This window comes from Gossypium arboreum, chromosome 2 (genome assembly GCF_025698485.1).
Source record: "Gossypium arboreum isolate Shixiya-1 chromosome 2, ASM2569848v2, whole genome shotgun sequence".
In the NCBI taxonomy this organism is placed as follows: Eukaryota; Viridiplantae; Streptophyta; class Magnoliopsida; order Malvales; family Malvaceae; genus Gossypium; species Gossypium arboreum.
This window is the reverse complement of record NC_069071.1, coordinates 109,350,234-109,368,058: the sequence shown is the minus strand read 5'-3', so window position 1 is coordinate 109,368,058 and position 17,825 is coordinate 109,350,234. Positions and strand designations below refer to the sequence as shown.

The 17,825-nt window shown below is 34.0% G+C and overlaps 1 protein-coding gene across 1 annotated transcript; it reads left to right on the top strand.

Annotated features, from left to right (window-relative positions):
• Window positions 1–15,442: 15,442 nt before the first annotated feature.
• On the top strand, window positions 15,443–17,266 carry LOC108460633 (magnesium-protoporphyrin IX monomethyl ester [oxidative] cyclase, chloroplastic). Its single transcript, XM_017760203.2, has 5 exons — window positions 15,443–15,978; window positions 16,058–16,122; window positions 16,214–16,541; window positions 16,642–16,740; window positions 16,852–17,266. Exons 1-5 carry the CDS (start codon window positions 15,517–15,519, stop codon window positions 17,113–17,115), a joined length of 1,218 nt encoding a protein of 405 aa, XP_017615692.1. The 5' UTR covers window positions 15,443–15,516; the 3' UTR covers window positions 17,116–17,266.
• The last annotated feature ends 559 nt before the right edge of the window (window positions 17,267–17,825 follow it).

Sequence of the window (17,825 nt, the reverse complement as noted above, 5' to 3'; positions counted from 1 at the left end):
TATAATTTCAACTCATCACATCTTAAAAATTGGAAAAGGGTATGATTTTGATCTTTTAACAATAGATCATGACATGTACATAAGTTAAAATAAAAAATTTGCACAAGATTCCTAGTGAAAATATTTGAAAAATATTAATCATTTTGTTAACCTTACAAATTTAGTTAAAATTTGAATTCAGTTATATGTCGAATTATATAAGGTTTTAATGGAGAATTATATTGTATAATGTTTAGAAGTGATATGAAAAGATTGGTGACAGATAGTATTGGAAATAGATGGAATAAGGGTAAACTGTTTTTAGTGTCGCAACATCAGAACTTAGTGTCATGACACTGGATGTCATTGGAGCAATCTGCTCCCAGAGTTGCGACTTCCATTCTCTAATGTCACAACATTGACCTTACTTATCCTATTTTTTAACCCAAAAAAGCCCGAATAATTCCCGTTTGTAACCAAACTTTAAAGGAAGCCTAGAAATGATTTGATTAACTTCAAAAGAGTATTTATGTTAAACAAGCTTTAAAAATTGATTTTTAAGGTTAAGTACTCTTAGTGACCAAATGTGACATCCCTTACTTGAGATGTATCGGTTTGTTTAGGTTAGTGGTGTTACTTATCAATCAATGAAAAATAAATAACTTTTCACCATTTATAATTTAATCCTTAGTTTCATAAAAATTCACACGTCACTAAATTATCACTTTATCATATATTGCATTACTAACATACCTTAAATTACAAATTCACTACTAAATTCAATAATCTTAATCATATCTTATTTAATTATTTCATATTAAAATTTAAATACTCAAATATTCAAATTAAAATAAACTAACTTGAATTTAATTAAGTACTTACCTATTTCTTCTATTTAAATTAACTATTCTCTTTACTTTCCCAAGCTTTTCCTTCCCTCTCTTCTTCATCTAAGTTGTTTCCATGATTAAAAATATTTCCATAGCACTTTAGGACATGAAATTAAGCTATTGTTTCAAGGAAAAAACTCGAGAAATGCATGAGAGATTTTTTCCTTCTTTTCCTTTTTCCCTCTCTTTCTTTCCTTTCTTTCCCTTTTATTTTTGCTGCCCCAGCTGATGCTGTTCAGCCTTCCAATAGTGTAAAAAGTCTACATTTTTTTTTCTTCAATTTAGTCCATTTGTTCCATTATCCAATCAAATTTCAACACTTTTCAACCTTGATTTCCATAAATTCTCTCTCTCCTGTACACCTCATTGCTTAGAAATTTTAATCTCATCATTATGTCTCCAAATATCAATTAAAAATGGCATTAAAATTGCACTTTAATTCTTATACTTTTTCACTTTATTCAATTTAGTCCTCATCTCAATTTTTCAACCTCACATATCAATATATCTCCACGTCACATTCATAAAAAAATTTTCTTGAATTTTCTCCTCTTTTTTCAAAATAGTAAATTTACACTTTTAGCTCTTTAACTTTAAAATTTTGCAATTTAATCCTTACTAAATGTCGTTATTCATACTTTCTCTCCAAATACTTACCTTTAAAATACTTGTCCTTTCTTGGAAACCAAAATTTTGGGGTATTAAAATTATCTCATGATTAGTACACCAACAAACATCTTTCTATCTCTCTCTCTCTCAATGATTGTAGATCCCTTCACTAGCAAAAGGCACCATTCAACGCTTTCACACCTCGTCCAAGAGCCTCATCACAGTTGCAACTTAAGCACAAGTCATCTACATTGCTATCATTCTTAGTTTATTTATATTTGCTTTACTTATTCTTGTCACATAGATTGACTTGACCGTTAGAGTGCATCCTGGAAGGCAACCTCAAATACCTTCTCACAATCTTTTCCTCTTCATAAGTGTTGAGGAATGCTCATCACAAAGGAAGGGCTTAATTTTCACCTACACTCTTTCGAAGATCTTGGCCTTGAAGTTTCTTTAATGCCCGACATCCATCTGAGGACTTTACCTCGACTGCAGCACACTCCTTTGTCGTCATACCTTGTTTGAAGGTTTCACTTCAACCATAGTTCACTCTCTTGAACCACTATTGACATTCACCACCCTCCAAAGGCTTCGCCATGATCATCACTCTTCCCTTGAAGCACCCACGACATTTATACTTGTTCAAGACATCATCACAACAATCCAAAGCCTCTCTCTCTCAGTCGGGCACAGTCGTGAGTCTTCATCCGCTCCACCTTCACCTATGGTGCACTTTGTTCGTGAACCCTCACAATCACAAGTCTCCATCAGCAACACTAGGTTAAGTTTTTAGTTGTACTGTTAACTTATTAAGAGATTATTCTACGAGCAGAGCCTTACATACATAGATATATTCGTTGATCTACTTAAACAAATTATATATATATATATATATATATATATGTGCGCATGTATTTGTGATTTTATTCTTCTATCTATAAGGTGTCATACATAATATTACAACGCGTCATCCAACAATACAAGCAACACTTTCAATAAATTAATATATTGGCCTTAGGGGTGTGTATTCGATTGATTTAATTTTTTTATATTAAAATTTGAATAAATCAAATAAATTATGCAAACCAAATAAACTGAACTGATTATAATTCTAAAATCAACTGAACCAAATCGAAAATCTTTAGTTCAGTTCAATCGATTTTTCAAAAAAAAAATTCTTTTGCTTTTTTATGATTTATTTACTTAAAAACTAAAAGGACAAAATTACCATTGCAATTGATCCATTATAAAATTAGAAGATGTATCATTATATATAATACAAATATTGAATGAGTTTAAAGAATGCACTACGGAAAAATTAGAAAAATTTATGGAAGTGCAACTTTTATAGATAATGAATGAAAATAAAACATTAACCAAGATTGTGAATGGTAATAGTGAAAATTAAATTTCATATGGCGCAGCATCTTCTTACATAAATAATTGTAATTAATATTTGTTTTCTACTTTCCCTTTTCCATAACGTGTTAAGAATTTCCTTCTAGATAACTAAAGTCTAAAATATAATTACATTTGTAAATTAAACGGATGTCATAACCCCATTTAAGCATATTAAAATAATGAGATAAAACTCTTTACTTAATTTATAATTAAGAGATTATTAAATAGTATAATTAAGAAACTTTAATTCATTAAATGTAATACATTTATTAATTGAATGTAAAGGAGCTTATAAATAGCACCTTGTAAGTAAAATAATGAAATTCTCTCGTATTTTCATCCTCTTTTATTTATTGTTTTATTAATTTTTATATAACACGTTATCAGCACGAGTTTCTACAAGTTCATAGTGAAGTTCACGTCATTTCGACTTTATATAATTTGCCCGTATAACTCCCGTTAAACTATATACGGTATACGTATTTTCATAATTCTTTTATTTTATTTTCTAGATGAAATATTTGCTTTGGGTAACATTTGCACATTTATTTTTACAACTAAAATCTAATAATGATAATTATATATACATATTTTTTTTATTTAAAGAAATTTCAATTAATTTAATTTGTGTTAAGTTATTATTATGACTATTCCTCTTTATGTCAATATTTGACATACATATTATTATTTAGCAAATTTGGTATATATAATTGAATTATTTTACGATTGAGAATACTTATTAATTTACTAATTTTTTTTATTTTTATTCAAGTGATTATAATGTCAAATCTTGCCAAACTTGAATTTGCGGCCTTAGACATCTCAGGCAAGAACTATTTGTCATGGGTGTTAGATGCTGAAATTCACCTAGATGCTAAAGGTCTAGGAAATACTATATTAGCATATAAAGAAGTATCTAATCAGGACAAGGCAAAAGTAATAATTTTCATCCGTCATCATCTGCATGAAGGATTAAAAGTGGAATATCTCACTGTGAAAGACCCTTTTGAGTTGTGGAAAAATTTGAAAGAACGATTTGACCATCAGAAAACTATGATACTTCCTAAAGCTCGTTATGATTGGATGCACTTACGGTTGCAAGATTTTAAGACTGTAAGTAAATACAATTCAGAACTTTTCAAAATTAGTTCTCAACTAAAATTATGTGGAGAAAACATAACTGATGAGGACTTGTTAGAGAAAACATTTTCAACCTTTCACGCTACTAATGTGCTCCTGTAGCAGCAATATCGTGAAAAAGGTTTTAAAAGGTATTCTGAATTGATTTCATGCCTTTTGGTGGCTGAACAAAATAATGAGCTATTGATGAAAAATCATGGAATTCGTCCCACTGGTTCTGCACCATTCCCTGAAGTGAATGTAGCAGTACACAATAATTATGAAAATAGAAAATATAGAAGTCGTGGTCGTGGTCATGGACGTAGTGGGGGACGTGGTCGAGGACGTATTAGTAATCGTTATCATGTTGGTCATAACAATGATACTTCTAACCACCAGAAAAAGAATAACAATGAAAGACAAGAAAGAAGTGGTCAAAATAATCCTTCAAAGATTGTTGAGAATATATGCTACCGATGTGCTATGAAGGGGCATTGGTCACGTACCTGTCGTACGTCTGAGCATTTAGTGAAACTTTTTCAAGCATCCATTAAAAGGAAGGGAAAGCATATGGAGACAAATTTTATATCCCAAAATGATAAAATAGAGGCAAAAGATGAAGATATTCACTATAATAATAAAACTGACCATGCCTACGAGGATGATAAATTTAATGACCTTAATAATATAACTCACCTAGATGTGGCAGATTTCTTTGAGAATCATTAGAAAAATTGATGTTATTTTGACATTTTTTTAAGTATATTTTGTTTTCTTGCATAAAAAAATAATTTATATATTTAATAAATATTTGTAATGTTTCTCATATTATATTTTATTTGTTTTTATGAAGAATATGAATATTCAACAAAATTTCGATAGACCCAAAATCAATGAAGACATGTGTCTTGCAGATAGTGCTACAACACATACGATACTCAAAGATAAAAAATATTTTTCTCATTTGACAATGAGTAATGCCCATGTTAATACAATATCGGGTAGTTCAAAACTTATTGAAGGCTCTGGAAGAGCTATTATATTATTACCTAAAGGTACAAAATTTATCATTGATGATGCTTTATATTCCACCAAGTCTCAAAGAAATTTATTGAGTTTTAAAGATATTCGTCTTAATGGATATCGTATTGAGACTATGAATGAGAAAAATGTTGAATATCTATATATTACAAATGTTGAATATCTATATATTACAAATGTTGAATGTGGAAAGAAATATATTTTGGAAAGGCTACCTGCTTTTTCATCAGGTTTATATTATGCACATAATATTAATGCAATTGAATCATATGTTACTACAAACCAGAAGTTTGTAGAACCACATACTTTTACTATTTGGCATGACCGATTAGGCCATCCCGGATCTATTGTGATGCGAAAAATCATCGAGAATTTAATTGGACACCCATTAAAGAACCAAAAGATTCTTGAATTCAAGGATTTATCTTGTGTCGCTTGTTCTCAAGGAAAATTGATTATTAGACCATCACCAGCTAAGGTTGGGATTGAATCTCCAACATTTCTGGAACTTATTCAAGATGATATATGTGGGCCCATTCATCCACCAAGTGGACCATTCAGATATTTTATGGTATTAATAGATGCATCTAGTAAGTGGTCACATGTATGCTTATTATCGACTCGCAACCTGGCGTTTGCGAGACTACTTGCTCAAATAATTCGATTAAGAGCACAATTTCCAGATTATGCAATCAAAACTATTCGTCTTGATAATGCTGGTGAGTTTACATCCCAAGCTTTTAATAATTATTGTATGTCAATTGGGATAAAAGTTGAACATCCTGTAGCTCATGTTCATACACAAAATGGTTTAGCTGAATCATTTATCAAACGCCTCCAACTAATAGCTCGGTCATTATTTATGAGAACAAAACTCCCTGTTACAGCTTGGGGATATGCTATTTTGCATGCAGCAGCACTTGTGCACTTAAGATCAACAAGTTATAATAAGTACTCCCCATTACAATTGGCTTTTGGTCAAGAGCCAAATATTTCCCATCTTAGAATTTTTGGATGTGCAGTATATGTTCCAATTGTTCCACCACAACCCACAAAGATGGGTCCTCAAAGGAGGTTGGGAATATATGTTGGTTATGAATCTCCTTCTATAATTAAATATGTTGAACCATTAACTGGAGATTTATTTACTGCAAGATTTATTGATTGTCATTTTGATAAGACAACATTCCCAATATTAGGGGGAGAGAAAATACAACTGGTCAAAGAAATTACATGGAATAGATCATCATTATCTCAATTAGATCATCGTACAAGTCTATGAACAAGAAGTTCAAAGGATTATACATTTGCAAAACATTGCCAATCAACTGCCAGATTCATTTACTGACCTAAAGAGAATTACAAAATCTCATATACCAGCTGAAAATGTTCCAATACGAATTGATATCTCAATAAGGCAAATTGTTAGTGCAAAAGAAAGTAATCCACGCCTGAAGCGTGGAAGGCCAATCGGTTCCAAATATAAAAATTCTCGTAAAAGGAAAGGATCAATTATTCAAGATGGTAATATTGTGGAGGCAAGTGCCCCAGAAGAGGCCAAAGATATAACTAATCAAAAAATCCCAGAAGAGGTTCAGGTACCTGAAAATGGTGATAACGAAGAAATCTTAATAAGTTATGTTACTTCAGGAAAAAGATGGAACCGAAAAACTATAGTTGCCGACAACAATTTTGCTTATAATGTTGCTATTGAAATAGCAAAAGAAAATGAGGATCCTGAGCCTAAATCTATTGAGGAATGTAGAAATAGAAAAGATTGGCCAAAATGGAAAGACGCAATTCAAGCAGAATTAAATTCACTTTCTAAACGTGAGGTTTTTGGATCTATAGTCCAAACACCTAAATATGTAAAGCCGGTAGGATATAAATGGATATTTGTGCGAAAACGAAATGAGAAAAATGAAGTCGTAACATATAAATCACGACTTGTAGCTCAAGGATTTTCGCAAAGGCCCGACATTGATTATGAAAAGACATATTCTCGTGTGGTGGATGCAATCACGTTTAGATACCTTATTAGTTTGGCAGTACGTGAAAAACTTGACATGTGTCTAATGGATGTTGTTGCAGCCTATTTGTATGGTACATTTGATAGTGAAATTTATATGAAAATCCCAGAAGGATTTAAAATCCTTGAAGGATATAGAGTTTCCCGGGAAAATTGCTCAATCAGATTAAAGAAAAGTTTATATGGATTAAAATAATCTGGGCGTATGTGGTACAATCGTCTTAGTGAATATTTGTTAAAAGAAAGTTATAAAAACGATCCAATCTGCCCATGTGTTTTTATAAAAAGGTCTGAATCAAACTTTGTGATAATTGCTATTTATGTTGATGATCTAAATATTGTTGGAACTCCTGAAGAGCTTTAAAATGCAATAAATTATTTAAAGAAAGAATATGAGATGAAAGATCTCGAAAAAATAAAATTTTGTCTTGGCCTGCAGATCGAGCATTTAAAAGATGGAATTCATGTCCATCAGTCAACTTATACGAAAAAGATCTTAAATAAATTTTATATGGATAAAGCACATCCATTGAGTACCCTGATGGTTGTATGATCGTTAGATGTGAATAAAGATCAATTTCGTCCTTATGAGAATGATGAAGAAGTTCTTGGTCCTGAAGTACCATATCTAAGTGCCATAGGAGTATTGATGTATCTTGCAAATAACACAAGACCTGATATAGCTTTTGCTATAAGCTTGTTAGCAAGATTTAATTATTCTCCAACACGTAGACATTGGAATGGAATTAAACATGTATTTAGATATCTTAGAGGGACCATTGATATGGGGTTATTTTATTCAAATGATTCAAAATCCCTATTAGTTGGTTATTCTGATGCTGGATATTTATCGGATCCACATAAAGGTCGATTTCAAACGGGATATTTATTTATATGTGGAGGTACTACCATATCATGGCGTTCGACAAAGCAAACATTAGCTGCTGCCTCTTCAAATCATGCTAAAATAATTGCAATGCATGAGGTAAGCCGAGAGTGTGTTTGGCTAAGGTTATTAACCCAACATATCCAGAATATATGTAATTTGCCTTTACAGGAAAATATTCCAACTATCTTATACGAAGATAATGCAGCATGTATAGCTCAATTAAAAGGTGGTTATATCAAAGGTGACAGAACGAAACATATTTCACCAAAATTATTCTTCACTCATGATCTTGAGAAGACAAGTGACATAGAAGTTCAACAAATTCGTTCTAGTGATAATTTAGCAGACCTTTTTACCAAGGCATTGCCAACTTCAACATTTGAAAGACTATGAAACAAGATTGGAATGCGTCGACTCAAAGATATAATGTGATGTTGCCATTAGGGGGAGTATAAAACATGTTGTACTCTTTTCCTTTAACCAAGGTTTTGTCCCACTGGGTTTTCCTGGTAAAGGTTTTTAACGAGGCAACTTGTAATAGGAGATTGTGTATTCTTTTTCCTTCATTAGATTTTTATCCCACAGGGTTTTTTCTAATAAAGGTTTAATGAGGCACATTCTTATTTAAAAGACATCTAATGGGGAGTGTTGTAAATTAAATAGATGTCATAACCCCTTTAAGCATATTAAAGTAATGAGATAAAACTCTTTACTTAATTTATAATCAAGAGATTATTAAATAGAGTAATTAAGAAACTTTAATTCATTAAATGTAATACATTTATTAATTGAATGTAAAGGAGCTTATAAATAGCACCTTGTAAGTAAAATAATGAAATTCTCTCGTATTTTCATCCTCTTTTATTTATTGTTTTATTAATTTTTCTATAACAAATTAGTCCTATTTTAGTTTTTTTAAATATTTTTAAATTTAATTATTTTAATTAAAACAATTGTACAAATTAGTCATGGATTATTGATGTCATACATTAGTTCAATATATTGGCACATGACATTTTAATGATATCAATTTGTGATTAATTCACACAATTATTTTAATTAAAATAACTAAATATATTTTAAAAAGAAAAATATTTTAATTAATTATAAAAAGTACCTAAGCTTTAGTAAAAAATTGTCACATGCCGGTCACTAATGTGCCATGTCATCATCTATTAATGATAAACGGAATTTTTAATAACAATAATTAATTCACACAATTATTTTAATTGAAATAATTAAATTGAAAAAATATTTTAAAATAATCAAAATAAAACCAACTGTATTTTAGAGTCACCTTCTACCCTTATTTTATTTTATAAAACTACTCTTCATTTAATATCCGCCTTAAGCTTAAATTAAAGCCAATGATATAGGTTTTTGCAATCAATTTAATTTGAGATAAATATTATATAAAAACTTTGATTTTTGCAATTTTATATATGAAAATTTGATTTGATTCAAATTTCATAAATTATTGACAATATTATCGAATTAGTACTATTTTACATTACCATATGACATACACAAACAATTATATTAATAAATATGAAAATAAATATATGTATTCTTTGTTTTGAACAAAAAATGTATATATTCAGTTATTTAAATGTGTACAATTGAACCATAATCAAAATTTCATGTATGCTTATAAATCGCAATTCAAATTATATATATATAATTGTACGAAATTATTAAGGGAATTAATGGTTGTGGCTGTTAGCAGTTAGTTTGCTTGTATAGTTAGCAGTTTGTTAGTCTGTTACTGATCAGTTGTTGTTATTCAACTATTAACTATGGCTTGTATATATATCGTTGGTTATTGATTTGTTAAATGATATATGGAAGAATTACTCATTCGTTAGCCATAATTTTTTTTAGTCACGTTTCTTTTTTTTTATGGCTACTGGCGCTGTTTCCGGAAATGACGACAACACTCATCAGTCGTTCAACACTACTGCTCCCGGTGATGGCTCGTCTCCTGATCCTGGCCTTGGTTCTTTGCACACAGTTCATCAGTTTCCTAAACATGGTACGGTGAAACTCGGCGATCGTAATTTTCTTCTGTGGAAACAACAGGTGATGCTCATTCTTGAAGGATATGGTTTGCATAACTTTGTTCTTGGTACTGTTGCTGCTCCTCCACAGTCTGTTGTTGATACTAATGGGGTTCTTGTTCCCAATCCTGCATTCTTGTTTCACATGCAACATGACAAGTTGTTAGCTTCATGGCTTTTATCCACTATCAGTGATGATATTTTGGTTTATCTCAGTGGTGCTCGAACGAGTTTTGAAGTATGGGACAGTGTGTCACGTAGGTTTGCTTCAAAATCTACTTTAGCAATCTCTACTCTGCGCCATTCTCTTTATTCTCAGAAGAAAGGTTCCTTAACAGTCAAAGAATACTTGGCTAAGGTCCAAAGTCTATGTGACACTCTCATGGCTGCAGGAACTCTCATTTCTGAGCAAGAACAGGTTAGCATCGTTCTTGCTGGTCTTCCAGTGGAGTTTGAGTCCATCCGTATTGTTGCTTCTGTGATGAATGTTTCTCTTGATCTTTTTGGTGAAATGTTGTTGGATTGTGAGACTCGACAACAGGATTTGGTGCCCAGTATGTCGTTACAAGCGAATGTTGCTCAGCAGAGTGGTTTCACTATTAGCAGCATTGGTCAATCTGCTAAAGATTTTGGATCTTCTTACAGGGGCCGTGGTCGGTTTTCTCGTGGTAGAGACCGTGGTAGGAAATTTTTCCATAACAAACCTCAGAGTCAGCTCTGTGGCCGGATTGGTCATACGGTTCAGAAGTGTTATTATCGCTTCGATGAATCCTTTGAAGGTGTCTCTGATCAACCTATGCAGGTGCACTATAATCAGTTTCAAGGTTCCTCTACTTTGTCTTGTGATGGTTCGCATTGTTGTTCTCACTCTAGCCCGGTTCAAGGATCAAGTTTGCAAGCAAATGTTTCCTCCAAACAAGGGCTATGTTCCACAAACGGCAAGGTCTGGTATCCAGATTCAGGTGCGTCTAATCATGTAACCAATGATCTAGGCAACTTGCAGGAGTCAGCACCATATGCAGGTACCAACAGGCTCTTTATGAGAAACATTGTGCCAGTATCTGTGGCTCACACTAGTTGGCTCACACTGGTTCCAGTCGTTTTACTTCTGGCAATCGAGTTTTTCACTTGAAAAATGTTTTGCATGTTCCTCATATTTGTAAAAACTTATTGTCTGTTGCCCAGTTTACTGGTGATAACCAAGTCTACTTTGAATTTTATCCTCACCATTGTTTTGTGAAAGATATCAAGACAAGGATCGTATTGTTGGAAGGCTGCATACATAATGGTTTGTACCAGTTTGATTTGTGCAACTCTAAGCGACTTCAGAATAATGATTTTTCAACAGCTACTGCTTGTACTGATTCTTTCCATTCCAGCCAAGTCAACCATGATGATTCTTCAGCCATGGCTTATACTGCATGTTTGAAGTCCTCCAGTGCTAGTAGTTGTGTTTTTGATTTGTGGCACAAGAGACTTGGCCACCCTTGTACTAAGATTGTCATTGCAGTTCTAAATAAGAATAATAGCTTTTAATAATTGTAAGCTGTCATCAGTATGTTCTGCATGTCAACTCAAAAAATCTCACAAACTTCCTTTTTCTCCATCCACTACCAAGTTTTGAGCTCCCTTTGAGCTTATTGTATCAGACCTTTGGGGGCCGGCTTCTGTCTCTTCTGAAGGCCAGTCTTATTATGTGTTTTTTGTTGATGCTTACTCACGACATACCTGGATGTATCTCATCAAACACAAGTCTGAAGCTCTTGAGAAGTTTCTTCATTTACAGAAGTTAGTTGCTGTTCAATTTGGCTGTTCTATAAAGGTCCTCCAGTCTGATTGAGGAGGAGAGTTTCGGTCATTTCCTAAGGTTCTTGCTTAGGTTGGGATTCATCATCACCTCTCCTGTCCTCACACTTCAGAACAGAATGGGTTGGTGGAAAAAAAACATAGACATATTGTTGATGTTGGTTTGACTTTGTTGGCTCAAGCTCAGGTTCCTCTTCGTTTTTGGGCGCATACATTTATCAGTGCCTTCTACCTTATTAATAGGCTTCTCACCTCCGTTCTTGATGGCAAGTCTCCTTATGAAGTCTTACATAAAGCCCCTCCTCCATACATGCATCTACGAATTTTTGGTTGTCGCTGTTACCCTTATCTCAGGCCGTTTAATACTCATAAGCTACAGTATCGCTCTCGACCTTGCGTGTTTCTTGGCTACAGTCCCATTCACAAAGGGTATAAATGCCTAGATGACACTGGCAAGTTGTTTGTCTCATGCCATGTAGTATTTGATGAGGCTATTTTTCTATTTGCTACTCCTGCTTCTCCAGATAGTTCTGTGTCTGCTATTGCTTCATCTCAGTTCCAGCGTCACGAATCTTCAGTTCCAGTAGTACGCTATCCGTCTGATCTTCACTTTTTAGGGTCTGCTACCATTCAGCCTCGTCCAACTGCTACTATGTTGTCCCCCATTCCAACTAGCAGTACTCGGCTTTCTCCTTCTCCTGCTGAGGTCTTTCTACAAGCCTTTCAAATGGTGTCCAGTAGTGTTCCGGTTGTTGAGTCGATACTTGCTCCTCCTGTGAACACTCACCCCATGCAGACCCGGTCCAAGAGTGGAATTTTCAAACCTCGTGTCTTCTCAGCAGAGGTTGGTGTTTCTGAACCACTACAATTGAGGAGGCTTTGTCATCTAAGGAATGGGCTCTGGCCACTCAACAGGAGTTTGATGCGTTGATTAGAAATCAAACATGGGACTTGGTTTCCTTACCTGCCAACCGGAGAGCTGTGGGGTGCAAATGAGTGTTTAAGTTTAAAATACATACTGATGGCTTCATAGCCCGATACAAAGGACGTTTGGTGGTCAAAGGGTATCTTCAGGAAGCTGGCATTGACTTCCATGAAACTTTCAGTCCTGTTGTCAAGCCAACAACCATTCGTGTTGTCCTAACGCTTGCTGTAAAGTTCGGTTGGCATATCCGGCAGCTCGACATCGACAATGCCTTCCTTAATGGTGATTTGTCCGAAGAAATTTACATGGTTCAACCTCCTGGTTTTGAACAAAAACATGATAATCAAACTTTGGTCTACAAACTCAAGAAGGCTCTATATGGTCTTAAGCAGGTTCCCTGAGCTTGGTTTTCCAAGTTGAGAGACTTCCTACTCATGTCTCAGTTTGTTTTGACAAAATCTGACAGCTCTTTATTTGTTCGGAAAACTAAGGATATTTGTCTCTATGTCCTTGTTTATGTGGACGACATCATTGTTACTGGGAAGGACAAAGGTAGCATTGATGAGTTTGTCACAATTTTGAATACAACATTTTCCTTGAAAGACTTGGGGCATATTTCTTATTTCTTTGGAATTGAGGTTCTTCCTACTACTGAAGGGCTATTTTTAAGTCAGCAGAAATATGTGCTTGATCTTCTACGGAGAGCCAAGATGGATCAAGCAACAGGTTCACCTACGCCCATGGTCACCTCCTATGCTTTGTCTTGCCATGTTGGCAGTGCAGTGGAGAATGCATCGGATTACAGAAGTATTGTGGGCGCATTACAGTACGTGGTCATCACCAGGCCTGATATCGCTTTTGCTGTCAACAAGTTTTGCCAATTCATGCATCAACCTTTAGATCAGCACTTTAAGGCTGTGAAACGTATTCTTCGGTACCTTCAAAACACTATGGATTATGGTTTGCATTTCACTCAAGCTGCCAATCTAGATTTAGTAGGGTACTTGGATGCTAATTGGGGAACTGATGTGGATGATAGACGATCTACTACCGGGTTCTGTGTATTTCTCGGAGGGAATCCGGTTGCTTGGGGATCCAAGAAACAAAAAGTAGTCTCCAGGTCCACTGCTGAAGCAGAATATCGTGGTCTTGCTCACACTGTCACTGGAATGGTTTGGCTCGAGTCTCTCCTCTCTGAGCTGCATATCTCTCCTACTTGCAAAGCTGCTATTTGGTGCGATAACTCTAGAGCTGTTGCTGTTTCTGCTAATCTCGTTCTTCATTCGAAATTCAAACATGTGGAATTAGATCTCTTCTTTGTCAGGGAAAGAGTTACTGCTGGGCGATTGCAAGTAGGACATGTTCCCGCTCAAGAGCAAATAGCTGATGTATTCACTAAGCCTTTGTCTGCGCCTTTGTTTACAAAGTTCAGGTCATGTCTCAAGCTTATTGTTAAACCTGGTCAGTCATCAGTCATGAGAAAGCTGGAGGCATATTAAGGAATTAATGGTTGTGGCTGTTAGCAGTTAGTTTGTTTGTATAGTTAGCAGTTCGTTAGTCTGTTACTGATCAGTTGTTGTTATTCAACTATTAACTATGGCTTGTATATATATCGTTGGATATTGCTTTGTTAAATGATATATGGAAGAATTACTCATTCTTGTTTCCTAAAGTGTGTTTCTCATTAGAAATAAAAATCATATATCAAGTTACAAATTGAATAAAATTTATAAATAAATTTGATATTTATCTCATTTAATTTAAATTAATTGTAATTTTTATATATGTTGGAGTAATTAGATCTATTTATTTATTTGAAATTAAGCTAACTTTGAAGTAAGGTTTGACTTTACAGTATTGTTGGGTGTTAAGATATTGAGTATTAAATATTTATTTTATTCGGGCTTTGTTATGAATAGAGATTTAGTATTTAATAATTAAAATTTAATTTTAATTTATTCGATTAAAATTGAAAATCGATGGAATAAATTAATTAAGATTAAATTGATTTATTTAATGGGTTTAAGAATTTGGATAAACTACTAAAATAGTTACTTTTGTTTATCTCATGTTATATTTTAGTCACTTATGTTTGAAATATTACATTTTCATTACTTATGTTAGCGTATTGTAACATTTTAGTCAATTATCGTTAAAGGTGTAACGATAAGCTAACAAGACATGTTAAATCATCATTTTAAATAAAAATTTTAAGTTAAATTATATAATTGGTCCCTATAATTTTTCATTTAGAGCTAAAATTTAACCTAAAATTTTCGTTTAAAATGATGATTTAACGTACTACATTAGTTTACCGTTATAGTGTTAATGATAATTAACATTAATATTATAACATGATAACACAAATGACTACAACGTAACATTTCAAACATAAATAATCAAAATATAATCTAAAAAAAAAAAACTATTTAAATAGTTTACCCAAATAAATTTTACTCACTCCTCCTTGCGAGAGGGGTGGGGATTGAGAAGAAGAGGAAGGATGGGGAGAGATATTTGGGTTATGGACTAAAATCCAGCGGCATGAAAGGTAGACCACAAATCCTTAGCCATACAGCCCATAATCAGAAACAAACAGAGTAATCAAGACCTGCTATAGGATATCACACGTGTCAGGTTTCGATTCACAGACACAGATTTCGTTAGATGAGATTCAATCAACTGTTAGTCCACTATAAAACAAAATAGCTTAACCCACTGTCCTCTGCTCTGTTTCTTCTGTCTCTACCACTGAAAGCAAAGAAAAAATGGCAACGGAGATGGCCCTTGTGAAGCCTATCTCCAAATTCAGTACAAGCAGTCCAATTTTTAGCAACTCCCGATATGGGAAGTTCACCACCGTCAGAATGTCATCTACTTCCCAGTCAACAACAAAGGCCGCCGCGAAGGGTGGCAAGAAAGCTGCCAAAACCGCCATCAAAGAGACCCTTTTGACACCAAGGTTTTACACAACCGACTTTGATGAAATGGAGGCGCTTTTCAACACTGAGATTAACAAGAACCTTAACCAGTCCGAATTTGAGGCACTGCTGCAAGAGTTCAAGACTGATTACAATCAGACTCACTTTGTAAGGAACAAGGAGTTCAAAGAAGCTGCTGATAAGATTGATGGTCCTTTGAGACAAATCTTCGTTGAGTTCTTGGAGAGGTCTTGTACTGCTGAGTTCTCTGGTTTTCTCCTCTACAAAGAACTTGGAAGGAGGCTCAAGGTAATATTCATTTTAGTCTTTCACAACCCTCTTTTTCTCCCCTCATATTCATTTGTTTCCCTAATATTTGATACTACAGAAAACCAATCCAGTTGTGGCTGAGATTTTCTCTCTTATGTCAAGGGATGAAGCCAGGCATGCCGGGTAAGCACAGTCACAGTCATACTTTTCCCTTTATTTATGGCCAATCCATTAACAAAAAACCCAAATAAGTTTACCATTTGATTGACTACAGGTTTCTGAACAAGGGTTTATCCGATTTCAATTTGGCATTAGACCTTGGCTTCTTGACAAAAGCTAGGAAGTACACTTTTTTCAAGCCAAAGTTCATTTTCTATGCCACTTATTTATCTGAGAAAATTGGGTACTGGAGATACATTACAATCTACAGGCATCTCAAAGAAAACCCAGAGTACCAATGTTATCCTATTTTCAAGTATTTTGAGAACTGGTGCCAGGATGAAAACCGTCACGGTGATTTCTTCTCTGCATTGCTCAAGGCACAGCCTCAATTCCTTAATGATTGGAAGGCTAAGCTATGGTCTAGATTTTTCTGCCTCTCGGTAATCCATTTGTTTCCATATCATCTTTGATCGCGTACAGCTCTTTTGTTACTTATATCAATACTACATAGCCTTCAAATTTAACAAATTTGTCCTGCAGGTGTATGTTACTATGTACCTCAACGACTGTCAGCGCACTGCTTTCTATGAGGGCATTGGACTCGACACCAAAGAATTTGACATGCATGTCATCATTGAGGTTAGATTCTGGTTCCACTGTCATTCTATAAGACCTTGGCATATAACATATGATGAACTCTAGAGTTTTGGTCATCATTTACTTGTTAATAATGAAATTTCTTGCATACAGACAAACCGCACAACAGCCAGGATTTTCCCTGCTGTGCTGGATGTGGAGAATCCAGAGTTCAAGAGAAGGTTGGACAAAATGGTTGAGATCAATGAACAGTTGCTTGCTGTTGGGGAGACCTCTGATATTCCATTGGTGAAGAACTTGAAGAGGATTCCATTAATTGCAGCATTGGCTTCAGAGCTCCTAGCTACGTATCTGATGCCGCCGATCGAATCTGGATCTGTTGATTTTGCTGAATTTGAACCACAACTTGTGTACTAGAATGTTTTTCTTTTTGTAGGATTTCCATTTTTTGATGTGGTATATTTCAGCTTTAGTCATGCTGCCTGTCAAGTTATATGATCTCAAGTTTTAGCAAACGAAACTGAAACAATTTTAATGCCGAATGACACCCTTATATTTGTTTTGTAAATGTCAAAGTTTATGCCATTTTGCATTAGCTTTCTCACTTGCATACTTTTTTTCCTTGGTTAATGTTGGGAATGGTATAGTCTATATAACCCATGAAGTTTCGCATCAAAAGATTTTATAAATTGTTTATAAATTCCTATACATGATAATCTTATTTTTATATACATAAACATAAATATGAAGTGCTTTTCTAGTGAAATGATTAATCTTAGATTATGCTTGGTTTTATGCAAATGTGTTTATATCTTATCAATTTTTGAAATTGTTGGATCTTACACTTGGTTTTAGAAATCTTCTATATAAGTCGATTGAATCTTAGCTTAATTAGCATGGACATTGTTGCTAATACAAGAGGACGTGGGTTCGAGTGCGTTAGAGCATATTATCCTCTTATTTATAAGTTGAGGAGTGGTTATGGATAGTTCTAGACATTGTATCAAAAAGAGTAGATATGATTTGAACTTGTAATGAAATTAAAAGACGTATAATACTTCATTAGACGCTAGAATCACACCAAAAGATTGTCAAAAAGACTTTGGTAAGTCCAATCAAAGTTGGCA